The sequence below is a fragment of the Balearica regulorum genome, chromosome 14 (genome assembly GCF_011004875.1).
Source record: "Balearica regulorum gibbericeps isolate bBalReg1 chromosome 14, bBalReg1.pri, whole genome shotgun sequence".
In the NCBI taxonomy this organism is placed as follows: domain Eukaryota; kingdom Metazoa; phylum Chordata; class Aves; order Gruiformes; family Gruidae; genus Balearica; species Balearica regulorum.
The window spans coordinates 3,560,775-3,575,385 of record NC_046197.1 but is presented as its reverse complement, the minus strand read 5'-3'; the positions used below and the strand labels follow the sequence as shown (position 1 = coordinate 3,575,385).

The following is a 14,611-nucleotide window of genomic DNA, read 5'->3' as shown; positions in this document are numbered from 1 at the left end:
GACCCCTAGGAAGGAGAAGGGGATAGATTTTCCCAAGATTTTAGTTTAGATACTTTAAATTGTCCACAGACAGATCTTCCTTTAGTCATTAAACAGAAAGAGTACCGAAGAAAATTAACCTTTGTTATGTGATGCTTTATTTTACACAGGTCTTCATATAAAATAATGCTTGTAAATGGAACATCTTTGAAATACTGACTTAATTTGTGGGATTATTTAATTATGAGTTATTGGTGAACTTTTACTACCCTGTTGTTATGCCTTCATAAAATAGGGTAATGTTATAGTTCATTTGATGTGATTCCACAGTGAATTGGTAACTGAGTGTTTAAAGGTTGGGTTTTTTTTCTGTTTATCAATCTGTAGACTTCAGGATAGTCTGTGGAATTTTTGTTTAAAACTTGCCTTTGTTTAAATACAGACTAAACTAATCTGTAGTATCTGGAACCTGTCTTGTCTTAGTGTACTACTGTAGTAACCTGAAGAAACCAGTTTACCTACATCTATTACAGGACAGCGTTCTGTGAGCAACTGACAAAGTATTGCATCATCTGTAGTTCAAGGGAAGTATTCTTTGAGCTATAGGATAGATTAAATGTGATTAAAAAGAGAATAGTGCTTTGTTTAGTATTGTACAATGAGCTAATTAATGCATCTATTCATAGTTTATGCTCAACTACAGTGGTATCTCTTATTTTTGTTAAAAAGATGATGTTTCTGTTAAAAAAGATACTTAATTATTGCTTGTAGAGAGTGGTAAAACCGACTTATCTTCTTCCATAGTTTTCCTGGAGCCAGAGACCTTGGACCTGTTTTTTGATTTGTATCATTCCCTTCCACCAATGCTGTCTCAGTTAGTAAGTGACACGCATGGCTTACACTCAAGTAATTACGGAAAATAGTCTTCTTACCTCTATGCTTTGTCCAAAAGACCCTGCTTTATTCTGTGCATTAGCATGTTATGAGTCCCCTGGCTCAGTGCCCAGTCACGATGTCTTTTCTTTGAACTTCAGTCACAGTTTTCATTTCTGAGTGTGAACACATTCAAATCCTTCCTTCCCCAATTCAGCACTACTCAGCCATGTAGAAAACATCCACCTAATTATTTTGATGAAGTCAGAAGCTGTTGTAAAAGGGAATTAATTGAGCCATATTTGTGTTCAATGATCGTATAGACATTGCTGCAAAAATCATCTTCACCCAGAGAATGTACTACAGACAGCAATAGCTTGGATTGCTCCAAACATTGAGATGATTATTCTGAAAGCTTAATTTTTTTTTTTAATCTTACAGTAATTTTTTTATTCTTCAGGCACTTTCTTGTTTAGTTCAGTTTGCTTCTACAAGGAGATCTTTATTCAGCAACCCAGAACGTGCCAAATATCTTGGTAATCTAATCAAAGGAGTGAAACAAATACTTGAAAATCCACAGGTATCTTTTTCTTTTTTATTTTATTTATTTGAAATGCTAAAACAGCTGTGGATTTGTTTTTCTAGTTACAGTCTTCATTAATTTACTGAATCTATCAAAACCACTTCCAGCCAGACATCTGTTTGCTTTGATTTTCTATTCAAAACAAAGCAAAACCCCTATGCAAATAAAATTGTCACCCAATTAGCAATAGTGCTCATAAAATTGCTATTAGATTAAGCTGTTAACTTTTAAAACTTTGCTTCTTCAAATTTAGGGTTTATCTGATCCAGGTAATTACCATGAATTCTGTCGATTTTTGGCTCGGCTAAAGACAAACTATCAACTAGGAGAGCTAGTAATGGTGAAAGATTACCCAGAGGTCATCCAACTTATAGCAAATTTTACTATTACTAGCCTACAGGTAAGAATATATACAGAAATATTCTCTTTTCTTCAACTCTTGAATGACAAAGAGGACTGATCCCAGTTCTCTGTGTTGGTGTTTTTCGAGGAGGTGGTGAGGCTTGTCTTCACGTAAAAATAAATTTTGTTAGTGATGTAACTCAGATTTCTGAATTCTCTAGAACTAGTTCCCACTCTTCCTATGAAGTTTTGTAATGGGAACAGATTTATAGAAAAAAATGACAACTGAAGCAGGAGATAGATGGATGTTAATCCTCCAGCCTTAGTCCTCACCCTCAAAAAAAAAAAAAATCCAACACACTGAACCCTTTATCCAACCCTAAAATACTTACACCTGTGCTCCCATGTACATTTTGAAGTGCCTGCACTGACTAGGGTCGAGTTCTGCTTTTGTTCATATATGTGTATATATATGTATACATACACACAGTTGCCTGTATGCTGGGTGCAAAGTTCCCATATGAGCTGGATTCAGAAACTACATGGAATAATGTCTAAATTTTTGAGGGACCCACATCTGTATGAGGAGGACGCAGGTCACAGGTTCAAGATTCTCCCTATTAAAATTTTTATAGATTTCTTTTTTGAAACACACCAAGATAAAGGCATGTACACTGTTTGAGTAATACAATTGTTATTTTAGCATTTCCTCCAGAGTCTGTCTCTGGTCTTCAGAATAACAACTGAAGATTGTGACCTTTAGGAGAAGGTTTTGACCTTTGAATTCCTGAGTTGCCAATGGCAGCTCCATAAGCTTGGAAGACAAAAGAAAGTTGAGATGTTTTTCTGTTCTTCACATTTCCTATTAGGTGGCTCTAGACAGTTTCCCACTCCACATTTAGGGTTTTTGAATAGTCCTTTTATAGCACTTAAATCTCACCATGCACTGTGAAGAATCCAGGCCTCGCTCTGAATCATGGATTTCACCTGGAGAAGGCGAGAGTGCCTACAAGTAATTCCTGATCTACTTTATAATGTGTGCCATAGTATGTCTCAGTTCTGACTGGGTCCTTCAGTAGTTATGTGAATGAGTAAGACTACTTAAGATAAAAGCATCATGTTTCGCAACTAAAATTTCACACTGGGATGCTTTAACAGAAGTATGTTTTGTTTTCTTATAGCACTGGGAGTTCGCTCCAAATAGTGTTCATTATTTGCTAACTCTGTGGCAAAGAATGGTAGCATCTGTACCTTTTGTGAAAACGGCAGAACCCCACCTCTTAGATACATATGCACCTGAGATAACAAAAGCTTATATTACTTCTAGACTGGAATGTGTTCCTGTAGTTATAAGGTAAACTTGTAATTGCAACTTTAAAACTGTAATACGGAATGTTTAATTTTCTGATTTGTTGGCATATTATATTTTGGTTATGTTTACGCTGGTTCTGATTAACATGGCGATTTCTTTAGATTACCTTAATTGACTGATGTCATTGTACTCCTTTTGCTTATTAAATCCAGGCCAAAATCAAATGTAAATTCTTGTTGTTTTTCCTCTCATGGGCCTTTGTGTTTTGAAAAAAGCCTATTCCCACCCCCCTTTTTGTAAGACTATCTAAAGTAACTGTTTTGTTCAGCTGTGACATGTTTTCTGGGTGAGTCACTTTCTAGGGCTAGGGAGGGTAGAGTAACCCCACTCACAAGAAAGGGTGAGACTGAATAGAACAAGCTAGAGAGTGGCAAGGTTGAAATTGGCCATTTAAAAATTTTAGTTCCAATCTCCTTTTTAATAGTTTGAGTAAATGACCTTATAGTCCACACTATAAGTGTTTAGATTGTTGCAAGGATTTATTTTCTCCAGGGGCTTTTATGAATTGGGACTGCAGAACAAGCTACATCTGGTTTTCCTTTTCAGTTTTACATCACTTGTTCAGTTTGTGTGAGGAACTGCATTCAGCTTCGCCATTGTTGTCCTTTCGTCTCAGCTTAGCCAAAATCTCATGTCTGCAAATGATATCATCTGTGATCTTACTTTTTAGTGACTAAGCTTTAGTTGGTGTTACTTGCCTTATGTTATCATCATAGGTATGTGAAAGGCTGACTTCCTAATGGTTCAGAATCGTGTGTCTTTGTCTGAGGAACAAGAATTAACAGTACCCACGGGAGCTTCCAGTGTTCCAGTGCTAGGACAGGGAAGGACAAGCAGCTGATCGCAGGTGCAGTCAGATTTCCTGGGCCTTCTCTCAGCCAGCCTGCACTTCTTCTGGCATTTTTAAGTTATCTTCTCTGTTCAGCTTTTGTGTAATGGAATCTCAGGGTTGAACCTTCATGTCTCAGCTTTCTGTTCTACTGAGTGGTACATTCTATATCAGCTTCCAGACCTGAAGCACTGAATAGGGCTGAGCTTCTGGATCAAACCGTCTGACATGACCAGCTCCACTGAAATGTGCTGTTGTCTTCGTTAGGATCACCATCAGCAGGGAAAATTTGGCTGCTTTGGCACTGATGAGAGATTCTTCTGGATGTCCTTGTTATGTTGTAGAGGAGTAGGCTTTCTAATCTGTGAGAAAAGCCAACAGGGAGAAGATGAGGGAAGTACTGATCTTCTACCAGTATGTATCATTCTTTAGACAGCATTGGTAATGCTGTGGGCGTGTATCCCTTCCTAGCTCTATGTGATTTGTATACCACTGTGGTATTGTTGTATTCTCTTATGTGATGAAGATCCTCAGTTGTGGTATTTCTGTAGACAGCAAAATCAAATGTAGACTTTAATATCAAACGACCAGAACATTCTTCAGAAATATGGTATGCCTGGGAGCTGATTTGATAAGTCTTCTTCTGTTTGCTCCAAGGAGATTAACTGATATCTTTGCAAACAAATCCTGTTTTCTGGAATGACCATATTTCCTTACAAACCGCTATAGTTGATAACATCACCCTCTTCAGGAGCTCTCCAGCTGGTCCTTCAGACGGGGAAAGAAGTAACTTGGAACAATGACAGGAAAGTCACTTTTGCTCTTTTGGGGTATTGAATAGCTGTTCTCCCTTTTGAATAAGGGTGAGTAAGAAACTAATGCTTCTTCTACAAAGGGCCTACAAGAGGATGCTTCTACAAACTAGAAGGAGAACTTTTAGTTCAAATATTTGTAAATATCTGAGAAGAGTTCTAGTTCAGCCCATCTTGAACATCAGGATTTTCAGCTCCTGTGTATCTTTCAAAGTTTGGATGTTAGCACTGTTAGCTTTGTTAACAGTTTGGATTTTATCTTTACCTGTAGATTGTTTGTTGCCTGTGCAGCAAAAGGGTAACCTTCTGGTGAATAAACCTTTCCTGTGTGATTTGTGTAATGAGTATAGTTACACTTTATGGCAAGAGCTATTGATCTCTTTGTTGTAGGCATTCCATAGGGTCACAGTTTATTTACAGCAGGATAAAATGAAGATTTATAAAGCAGTTGTATGGGATTTTACCAAAGCTTACTTGTTGGCTTTGGTATCATGGTCTTGTGCTTAATTTGATGAATATGCAAAATCCATTTCTACGAAGTGTTCCATTCTTTCCTCCCATCATCCTCTGAGAAAGATGCTGCTTGATAATATTCTCTTCAGGCATATATTGGACCTTAGCTCTTCAGGATTTACTTTTCTGTGTTCATACTGCCAACCTCATGTCCTCTCTTTGCTTTTTAAAATATGTGTTACGAGGAAGGCACAAATAGAATACTGTTCTGTGTTTGTGTGGATGTGTATGGGTATGTCTGTAAATAAAATGAGATCTTATGTCTGTCTGTTGTATTCACCAGCTGCTAAGGCTTTTGTAGTTCAGCAGTTCAGTGACAGTGCTTCAAGATCTGGATGGGAAAACAGCATCAGCTTTTTTAAGCAATAGTGGCTAAATGGTTACTTTTTATCTCTATTCCAGAGATGGCTTAGAAGATCCACTGGATGATACAGCTACAGTTTTTCAGCAGCTGGAGCAACTGTGCACAGTTAGCAGGTGTGAATACGAAAAGACCTGTACACTTCTTGTACAGGTGTTTGACCAAAATGCACAAAACTACCAAAAACTATTGCACTCTTCTAGTAGGAATCCATTAGAAATCACAGTTCAGGAAGGTTAGTATTTAATTTAATTTTTAGACTGTGTTTTATGTGCCAATAATCATATACTTGCATATGAAAAAGAATGGTGATCTTATGGCAGATCTACTTAGACCTTTTCTCACACTAGGAATTAACGATCTGAGTCGCCTTGCACCACACTTTCACTAGTTGTCTTTGTATTGAATAGGGTCCATTGGCAGTTGATGTGTTTGTTTTAACATCTTGGTACATCTTTAGAATATAGGCTTCAGAGCTGTAAAAACTTTTAATTTCTGAAAATCAACATTTCGGTGCCTCAGGTGCCTTCATGGGAACCAGCCATAACTTGATGAACATTTTTTGAAAATGAAGATGTTCACTTTCGTTCTTTTTTTATTTATCTGTCTGTAAAAATTAATGTAACATTAAAAACCTTAATTTATTTTATACAGCTCTGTTAAGATGAATCACCTAATTTTCAAGAAACTCATTTATTGTAGTGTAAGTTGTAAAAATATAAGTACTTTTTTTTTTCATATACCTGTTTTGGTCCTTTCTGTGTCTCACTTAAATTGTCTTTATAACTACTGGCTCTTTCCTAATATAGTTATCTTATGGCTGTTGCATCTTTACATGGATAAATGGTGTTGTTTTGAAAAGGTGAGACAGGTTACTGCATAATACTGCTGTTTCTTTGCATGATATTAAATGTTTGTGATTTATTTTGCTGTTCTTTTGTTGTCAGTTTGAATATGCTGATTTTCTTCTATGTAGGAGCCATTTTTCAGCTAATTTATATAAGACCTTTTACTTACCTTTTTTTTTATTAATTACACTTTCTTCCATGCACCTCTTGACTTTTATTTGGGAGAACTTTCATTAACGACCTGATGTCATTGACCAGCTGCAGTCTGAATTTATACTCCATTCCCCAGTCAAGGGGCCCAAAGGGAAACAATCAGCTGGAGTCTTTGAGTGTCAGTGCTCTGGGGATTGCCGTTATCCAGTAGAAAACATTTGATGTGGTTTAAATATTGAGTTTCTTTTCTGCAAACTAAACATTTGTGCTCATATTGAACAATAACTGTTATATCCCCTAGATATACATAGTTAAATTTAGATGTTTAATGGCTTTTAATGTTACAAAATAAGTTAATGTAATATTAAGATCTCATTTTATTATACTGTCTTGCTCTCTGTATCAATAGTGATGCAGTCACGCTTTACTAAAACAATAATCCCCAAGAAATGGGTCATTAACAGTAGTTAATGATTACTTGTGATCTATGGTAATGACTGATTTCTTTGGGATTATTGCTGTTATAAACCATAATTACAGATTATTACAGCAATAATTATTTTCTAAAAGAAAAGATGTTGTCTGCCTCAGTAATTGCAAAAGCAAATGCGCTGAAAATTTTAAATAGTGAAGGTATAAAAGAGGGAAAGAAGAAGTCATACCTATTAATTGGTGGTGTGCTAAGAGAAGAGGGCTATCATCAGAAAAATAACTACGTACTTAAAAATTACCTACTGCAATTTGTAAGAAGGAAGATAGGTTTTTATTTGAAAAAAAGATTATTGGCCAAAGTGATGGCTCTGCTCTTTGAAAGAGCTAGCACCACTTTGCAGTTGCTTTTTGATGCCATCTTCAAGTGGCCATTCTGTACTAGCTGTTAATGCTAAATTCCTTTGAGCAATGTCTGCTCTCCCAGACGCTTCAGCTCCTTGGTGTTTTGCTAATGATGGTGCAATCTCTTAGTTTCCTAAATTAACAGCTGGTTGTACTGCAATGTCTAGTGTGTCTGATCGGGTTTTCCTTGGAAATGTCATGTTTGTGAAGAAGCACAGGTCTGGAAACAGGGAAATATGTTGGTTGTAGACCAGTTGATACTGTCCTTCCAGAACAGTACAAGAAGGTATTTGGAAGTCTTCCTCATATATCTTGTCTCGTCTCAAAAGTCAACGCTTGTTCCCTGTCACAGGGTGTTTTCTGTTACAGATCTCAGGCTGTTTTACAAATTTAAAAAAAAAACACCACACAAATAAGGCTGAGAGTTAAGATGAACCTGAATGCTTTCCCGTACTTGTATTGAAATCATTGGCATGTTATTCCATAATCTGCATTATCTTTCATGTATATTTGATCTCAGCATCTTTTTTTTTTTTTTTATGTGTAGAACACACTGTAGTATCTACCTCTGACTGAAACAGAATTACTTACGATTCAGACCATAAGGGTACTGGAATGCCTCAGAACTATTAATCATTCCTGGTTGAAGGAGCTGAGGAAGTAGAGCATTCAGGGCTATCTCAGTTCTGGGTTTTTCAAAATACAACAGTGCAAAACATGAGGGAAATTAAGTGAAGTTTAATTTTATGTAAATGAAGACTAGTTTATCAGAGATTTGAAACAAACATGAGAGAAAACCTCAAGACTTTTGGTAGCTACTGTGCACGTCCTGATAGGTACCTAGAAACAGCCAAAATAAAATACTGTTTTACAGTCATAACAGTGACTTCATTATTTATCTGTAGTTTATCCTTTATGTTAAACTTCAAAATGTGTTCGGAAGACACTTTATTCATCAGGGTTTTGTCTTCAATCTTGTAAGTTATGTTGTCATCACTTAGTAAAATCCTAGTAATGAGGGCAAGATACCTCCTAGTTTATGTAAATATCTCACTGAGAAGCCTTGTTTGTAACCTGATTTAACTTATGTGGAAACTCTTTCAAGTTGTCTTCACTGTGGTGTTATTTTCAAGCAATCCATTTTAATTTATTACAAAGTATATTTTGCCAAATGAAGATGGAGTCTAAAAGTAGCTTTACTGTTCTATAGTCTCAGTGCATTTCAGTTGAGGAAGAAACCTTTGGTGGTATCCTGGAGTTTTAACAGGTCTACATGTTTCTTTGTTATTCAGGTCTTAGTTTTGATCTTACATTAGGGAAAAATACTGCATCTTTCCTGAGAGAGGATACTGTTAGTTACTGGATTCACAGCTTAAAAAGGTGAAGTAGGAATCTTTGTGGCTTGAGTAGGTATCAGTAGGTCAAATTTAAAGATATTCCACCTTAATGTGCCAGAGAGATTAAAATAATCAGGGTTTTGCAACGTAGCAATGATTTTTCAGCAGAGAAAGGCAAAAAAATTCCCCTGAGTTCAGTGTTTGTAGACTTAAGAGTTCTGTATTTATAAAGCAGGATTTCAGTATTCGAAAGTCTGTACAACATACACTGCCTACACAAACTCAGGGAGTTATTTATGGAACTTTAGCTTTACAGAAATTATGATCCTTACATTGTACTTTACTTGATAAGGACTTTGGTGTATTCTGTAAGTGCTTTAGTGGAAACTGACAGCTGAATAATCTGGAATATTGGAAGGCACGACAGCATGGCTTCAAATGGATGAGCTCTGTCTTTCAAACCCTTTTACAAAACAGCTCACAGAGTCTTTCAAAACTGTGTGGTAGTTCACAAACTCTTTTTCTGGAAGAATATGCCTGACTTGTCACATACTTTCTCACATGCAAATCACTTTAGATAGTAATTTAGTTTTACAAAGAATTCTTTATTCAAAATAGAATTACGAAACAAGTAGGTTATAGTGAGTCTCAATCACTTCCTAATGCTATAATAAGTAGATGTAACAGCCCCACCGTAGATAAAATTGTTTCATAGAATCACAGAATGGTTTGGGTTGGAAGGGACCTTAAAGATCATCTGGTTCCAGCCCTCCTGCCATGGGCAGGGACACCCTCCACTAGCCCAGGTTGCCCAAAGCCTCATCCAACCTGGCCTTGAACACTGCCAGGGATGGGGCCTCCACAACCTCTCAGGGCAACCTGTTCCAGTACCTCACCACTCTAACAGTAAAGAATTTCTTTCTAACATCTAATCTAAATCGACCCTCCTTCAGCTTAAACCCATTACCCCTTGTCCTGTCACTACACTCCCTGATAAACAGTCCCTCACCAGCTTTCCTGTAGGCCCCTTCAAGTACTGGTAAGCCGCAATGAGATCTCCCCAGAGCTGCCTTTTCTCCAGGCTGAACAAGCCCAACTCTCTCATGCCTCTCTACCATGCCTTGAAGTAACTTGTGGCAGGCAAGTGAGGATACTAAATTATTGTATATCCAATCATACCAGGCTGAGTTTGCTAAGTTTGTATTTTAGATTAATTCATTTGTGTTTTATTTACAAGGATGTCCAGGTTAATAGGCCGTTCTAGTTTATCTGTCAGTTCTGCTCAGAATTTTTTGTTAATTGATTTGTCTGGGAAGGTTTTAAGTCTGGTTAGAGGGAGAAACCTAACCATTCTCTTGACAGCGTTCCACAGTCTTATGCCTTACAGAACTGCTGATACCTTCTGGAAGTGTATTGTACTAGCATAAAGATTTGTAATCCTTAACTCTTCTTCTTTCCTTTTAATGTTAGGACGTCTGGCATGGCTTGTCTATTTTGTGGGTACTTTTGTGGGAGGACGTTTAACATACACTAGTACTGATGAACATGATGCCATGGATGGAGAATTATCCTGTCGGTAAGTATTGCTTATTTTGAATTCTTTATTTTGATTTTTTTTAAATGATGTTTAGTATCAGCAGATATTTTGAATTTAAATGTCTCAATTTTTGTCCAGTTCTTGGATGGTGGGTGCTCAAGTTACTGTACTGACTTTCTGTGGCTTGAGACTGTTCCACTGGCTTTGATCTTTCCCAATTCATCATCCTGAGCAGTGAAGGAGTCATTAAGGCTATCATTTCAAAACTCTGTTTCAGAGGAAGGGAAGAGGATTAAAGGCAAATATATCTCTTACTATAAGCAATGTTTAGATATGCCCATGGAGCTACCTGTTTTCGTTTGTGCGTTGTATACAGGTGTTAAGTTGTGAGTTATGGCTATTATTTTTTGCACTACTTCCTTTACATTAATTATTGCAAGTGAAGAAACGCAGAGGAACTACTGGTCAATTTTGAAAATTCAGACTCAATTTTAGACTAGAACTTGGAATAAAAAAGAAGGCTCTAGATTTAAAAATGTGTGTGCTAGAGTCTTCTTTCTGCAAGTTTAGGGCAAGGGGTGAGCTAAGGATTATTGTGAATGACGTATTCCTGCTGGCAAACACAAAGTATGTGGCAGACATTTCCTTAATCCTTGTTTTCACTCACAAGTATGTTAAAAAAAGGTATGTATATTTGATTCTGTTATTTACATCCACTACCTAACACATGAAAAAGGGGCATACAACGTAGAATTGGATAAAAAGCTTTACATTTTCTCCTTTGTTTCTTGCCTTCCTAATCTACCCTGGGGCTCTATGGTGTTAGTAGTCTTCCACTATGTTTTTATTAAAAGTGAGAGGTTTTAATATACAGGCTTACAGATGAGGTAGCTACTGACTTCTAATCCAGTGACTATATTTCAGAATTGGCAAAAGGTGAGAATAATTTTTTGAATTGCTAGAGAATTAAGATTTTAAGGAATAGATAGCAGAAGAACATGGAAAATTAAATAATGGAATATTCCTTTTAAAAAAAAAAAAGGTATTAAGTTTTCTTAGTTGATATAGGTTGAAATTGATTCTTTGAAATCCGTCCTGGTAGTATGGAGATATATATACCAACTAAGAATTTAGGTCACAAAATAGATGTTTGTTCAGATGTTTTAGACGAGAGAGAAGTGCGAAGCAGCAAGGCAGACAGTGCATTATATATTGCATATGTAAACTTATTTCTAATAGTTTCCATTTCCAGGGAACTTGGGCAGCTCTTATCTTGCACTTGCAGTTTGAGACCCATACTTCTCACATTTCTTTGTTTCTTTCATCATGGAGTTGATGGTCTAAGAAAGAAAAAAAAAAAATTTTACAAACTCACCACATTACAACATACATATCTGAGAAAATTTCAAGTGACAAAGTAATTAGAAAAGCATTGTGTTGATGGTTATGTTTATTAGTGGTCAGTTAACGTAATTAACATCTAAATAAAAAACCTGGCACTGTTCAAGGCCAGGTTGGATGGGGCTTTGGGCAACCCAGGCTAGTGGAGGGTGCCCCTGCCCATGGCAGGGGGGTGGGACTGGATGGGCTTTGAGGTCCCTTCTAGCCCAAACCAGTCGATGAGTCTGTGAAGAAACTTAGGCAAACAAAAAATGGTTGATGGGTTCCTAAAGAAATTAGCTGTGACAATATAAGTTAATTTAAGAATTGTTCCTGAAAGTGGTTTTTTTTTCTGTCATTAAGAGTTTTTCAGCTGATATCTCTGATGGATGCCCAGTTACCACAGTCCAGTAATGAAAAAGTAGAACTGGCAATTCTGTGGTTCTTGGATCAGTTCCGTAAAACATATGTGGGAGACCAGCTTCAGCACACCTCAAAGGTAAATATTTGCTGTAAACTGCAACATTGGAAATAATAAAGCCTGTGTAAAAATTGACCTGCCAATATATCTGACGCATAAAAGCTCTTGGGCTTAGCTGGTGGCCGAGTGGCTAAATGAAGAGATACATGGAGAGATAAAAAGATAACTTATTAATGTGTTGTTCATCTGAGTGGGCTTCCTACCATGTATGCTCTTGAGTTTTGGCGTGCAAGGAGTTAATATTTTAACAGCTATGTTCATTAAACAATTTTAGGTTACTTTGCATTTCAATTTTTTATTTCAAACATTTAGCTGGGTTCTGCTATATTGTGTTATATTTCACAGCTGGGTACACAAGATTTATTCTTTTAATAGTTTTGTTCTTTTGACAGTTACTCATTTATGTGGTTTCCACTGTATTTCTCACATTACTTGGCTTTTCTGCATTTTAAATAGGGAAGAGGGAAAAGTAAGATGCATTTTTGAAGAAGCAGCAGTTAATTCACCTTAACTGTAGGGGACAGTCATAATATAGATGTTATAAAGAGAATGTCAGTAAGATGAGATCAATTGATCTTGAGAAAGACTGAAAGAATTCTGTTGGAGCCCCAAGCAAATCTTTAGCAAGAATTGTGACAGTGACTGAGATTTGGTTTTACTTGTGTAGTACTCTATCCTTGCTTTCTGGTGAACGGTCCCAATCTCAAGGATTCTTTTATCCCTTCAGGTTTGAACTGTACTTCAACTTTATTGAATGGTTCCTCACTTAATATTAAAAATGAAGTTTTACGCTATACTGAATTACTTTTTCATGGAAGCAATGTGTTCCTTTCAATTGTCAGAGCTGATTTGTTGTTTTTATATGGTGCACTGCTCTAATGCTAAGTAACAAGGTACACGGTAAAAATGTACTCATGCTCCTGGTATTTTCATTAGCAAAACTCCTGTTGATGGCAAATCAAAGGCAACATGGCTGTACAGTAGTTGTAACTCCCAGATAATTTTTTCTTTCTCTCTGATTTTGAGGATTTCGATTTCATGTTATCCTCTGACTAATTGAGGTGTAACTGTGTGGAGGAGCCCTGTCAATGTATAAGTACACTATAACAGATGGTTAGAGGAGCTTGTATACCCAAGGTTTTTGTGTCCATCCTTATAGAAAGCTGGAAGAAGCATTTGTATGTGGGTGAAGCAGCGGGCAAAAAACCCTGAAGTGCAACATTTATACTTAATCACCTGGAGCTGTGTTGTCAGTAGAAAAAAATGTAAAACTTTAGCGTTTGCGCGCTACACCAGAATTCAATACATATGAATTTATCCAGCTCAGCAATGTGTTTTGAGTAACCGTAAGAGTGCCACTGCAATTGCATTGTGTGTGGAAGGTGAAATAGTTAATTGGTGAGTAAAAGCTGGCTAATGTTTGTTTGATTTATTGAAGAACGCTTTGAACGGAAGGAATTAACTTTAACTAAAAGGACGTGGGGGAAAACTGTAGGATGAATTTAAGAAAACAGTTTTGTGTTGTTTTGGTTTATTGTTTTGTTTTTTCCCCCCACGCCAATAAGTAAACGTGAATCAAACTGGTAATATATTCCGTATACTGCCTTTGCTTCTGACGGGTGTCTTGTATGTAGCCAGGCTGGGAAACTGGGAATTTTACAAGGCTTTCATGGTGCCTAACAGTTTGAGGGGTGTTTCTAAATTCTAGCTCCAGTCCAGCAACTCCATAGTTCATTGCAAATACATTTTCAGAGTGTGCTTTATTTTTATGGTTTATCTACATTATCTACTGGTATAATTTAGCCTGCAGTCAAATTACACTTTCTTTTCGTTTTGTTCTAGTAGGTCTGATACAACAGCCTCTCATTTGCATTTGCAGAATCCTGTGGTCCATATCACATTATTTTACCAGATCTTATAACAAAAGCTGTGTGGAAAGGCATCTGAGCTCCCAGTTTGGGTGGTTTTCTTAATTTTTAATAAAACAAAATGAGATGTTTGTATACATTTTACAGTGAAGAGAAAGGCAGAAGGCAGCACTTGTATGATTCTTGTGTTTTATCCTGCTGTAGCAGCAAGTATAGCAGCAGATGGCATTCTACCCTCACAGTTGTAAATCCTCTGATACTGTATCTTGCTGGCAGCTATCTACAAATATGCAATAAAAAGGCTCACACTTGGAAGCAGAAAAATCAGACATATATCAAATGACTAAGTTAATACACATTTATATAAATATTCAGGATTGCTTGGATTGTTTTATTTACAGAATGGATAATGGCAATTCTGCATGCTTCAGCCATGTTGAAATAATTTTGGAGAATATTTCTCTATTTGATCATATGCTTGCATACAGAAAACCAGACAATGGTTAGAG

At 36.7% G+C, this 14,611-nt stretch overlaps 1 protein-coding gene across 3 annotated transcripts in view; it reads left to right on the top strand.

The window, feature by feature from the left end:
• Positions 1-14,611, top strand: part of RANBP17 (RAN binding protein 17) — a 159,023-nt gene that overhangs the window by 14,046 nt on the left and 130,366 nt on the right. For all 3 annotated transcript variants that reach the window (XM_075766417.1, XM_075766415.1, XM_075766414.1), the window contains exons 8-14: positions 784-857; positions 1,313-1,432; positions 1,689-1,835; positions 2,959-3,131; positions 5,706-5,899; positions 10,307-10,412; positions 12,117-12,252. In XM_075766417.1, the coding sequence (XP_075622532.1) occupies positions 784-857; positions 1,313-1,432; positions 1,689-1,835; positions 2,959-3,131; positions 5,706-5,899; positions 10,307-10,412; positions 12,117-12,252 (950 nt within the window). The remainder of the gene's footprint in view (positions 1-783; positions 858-1,312; positions 1,433-1,688; positions 1,836-2,958; positions 3,132-5,705; positions 5,900-10,306; positions 10,413-12,116; positions 12,253-14,611) is intronic.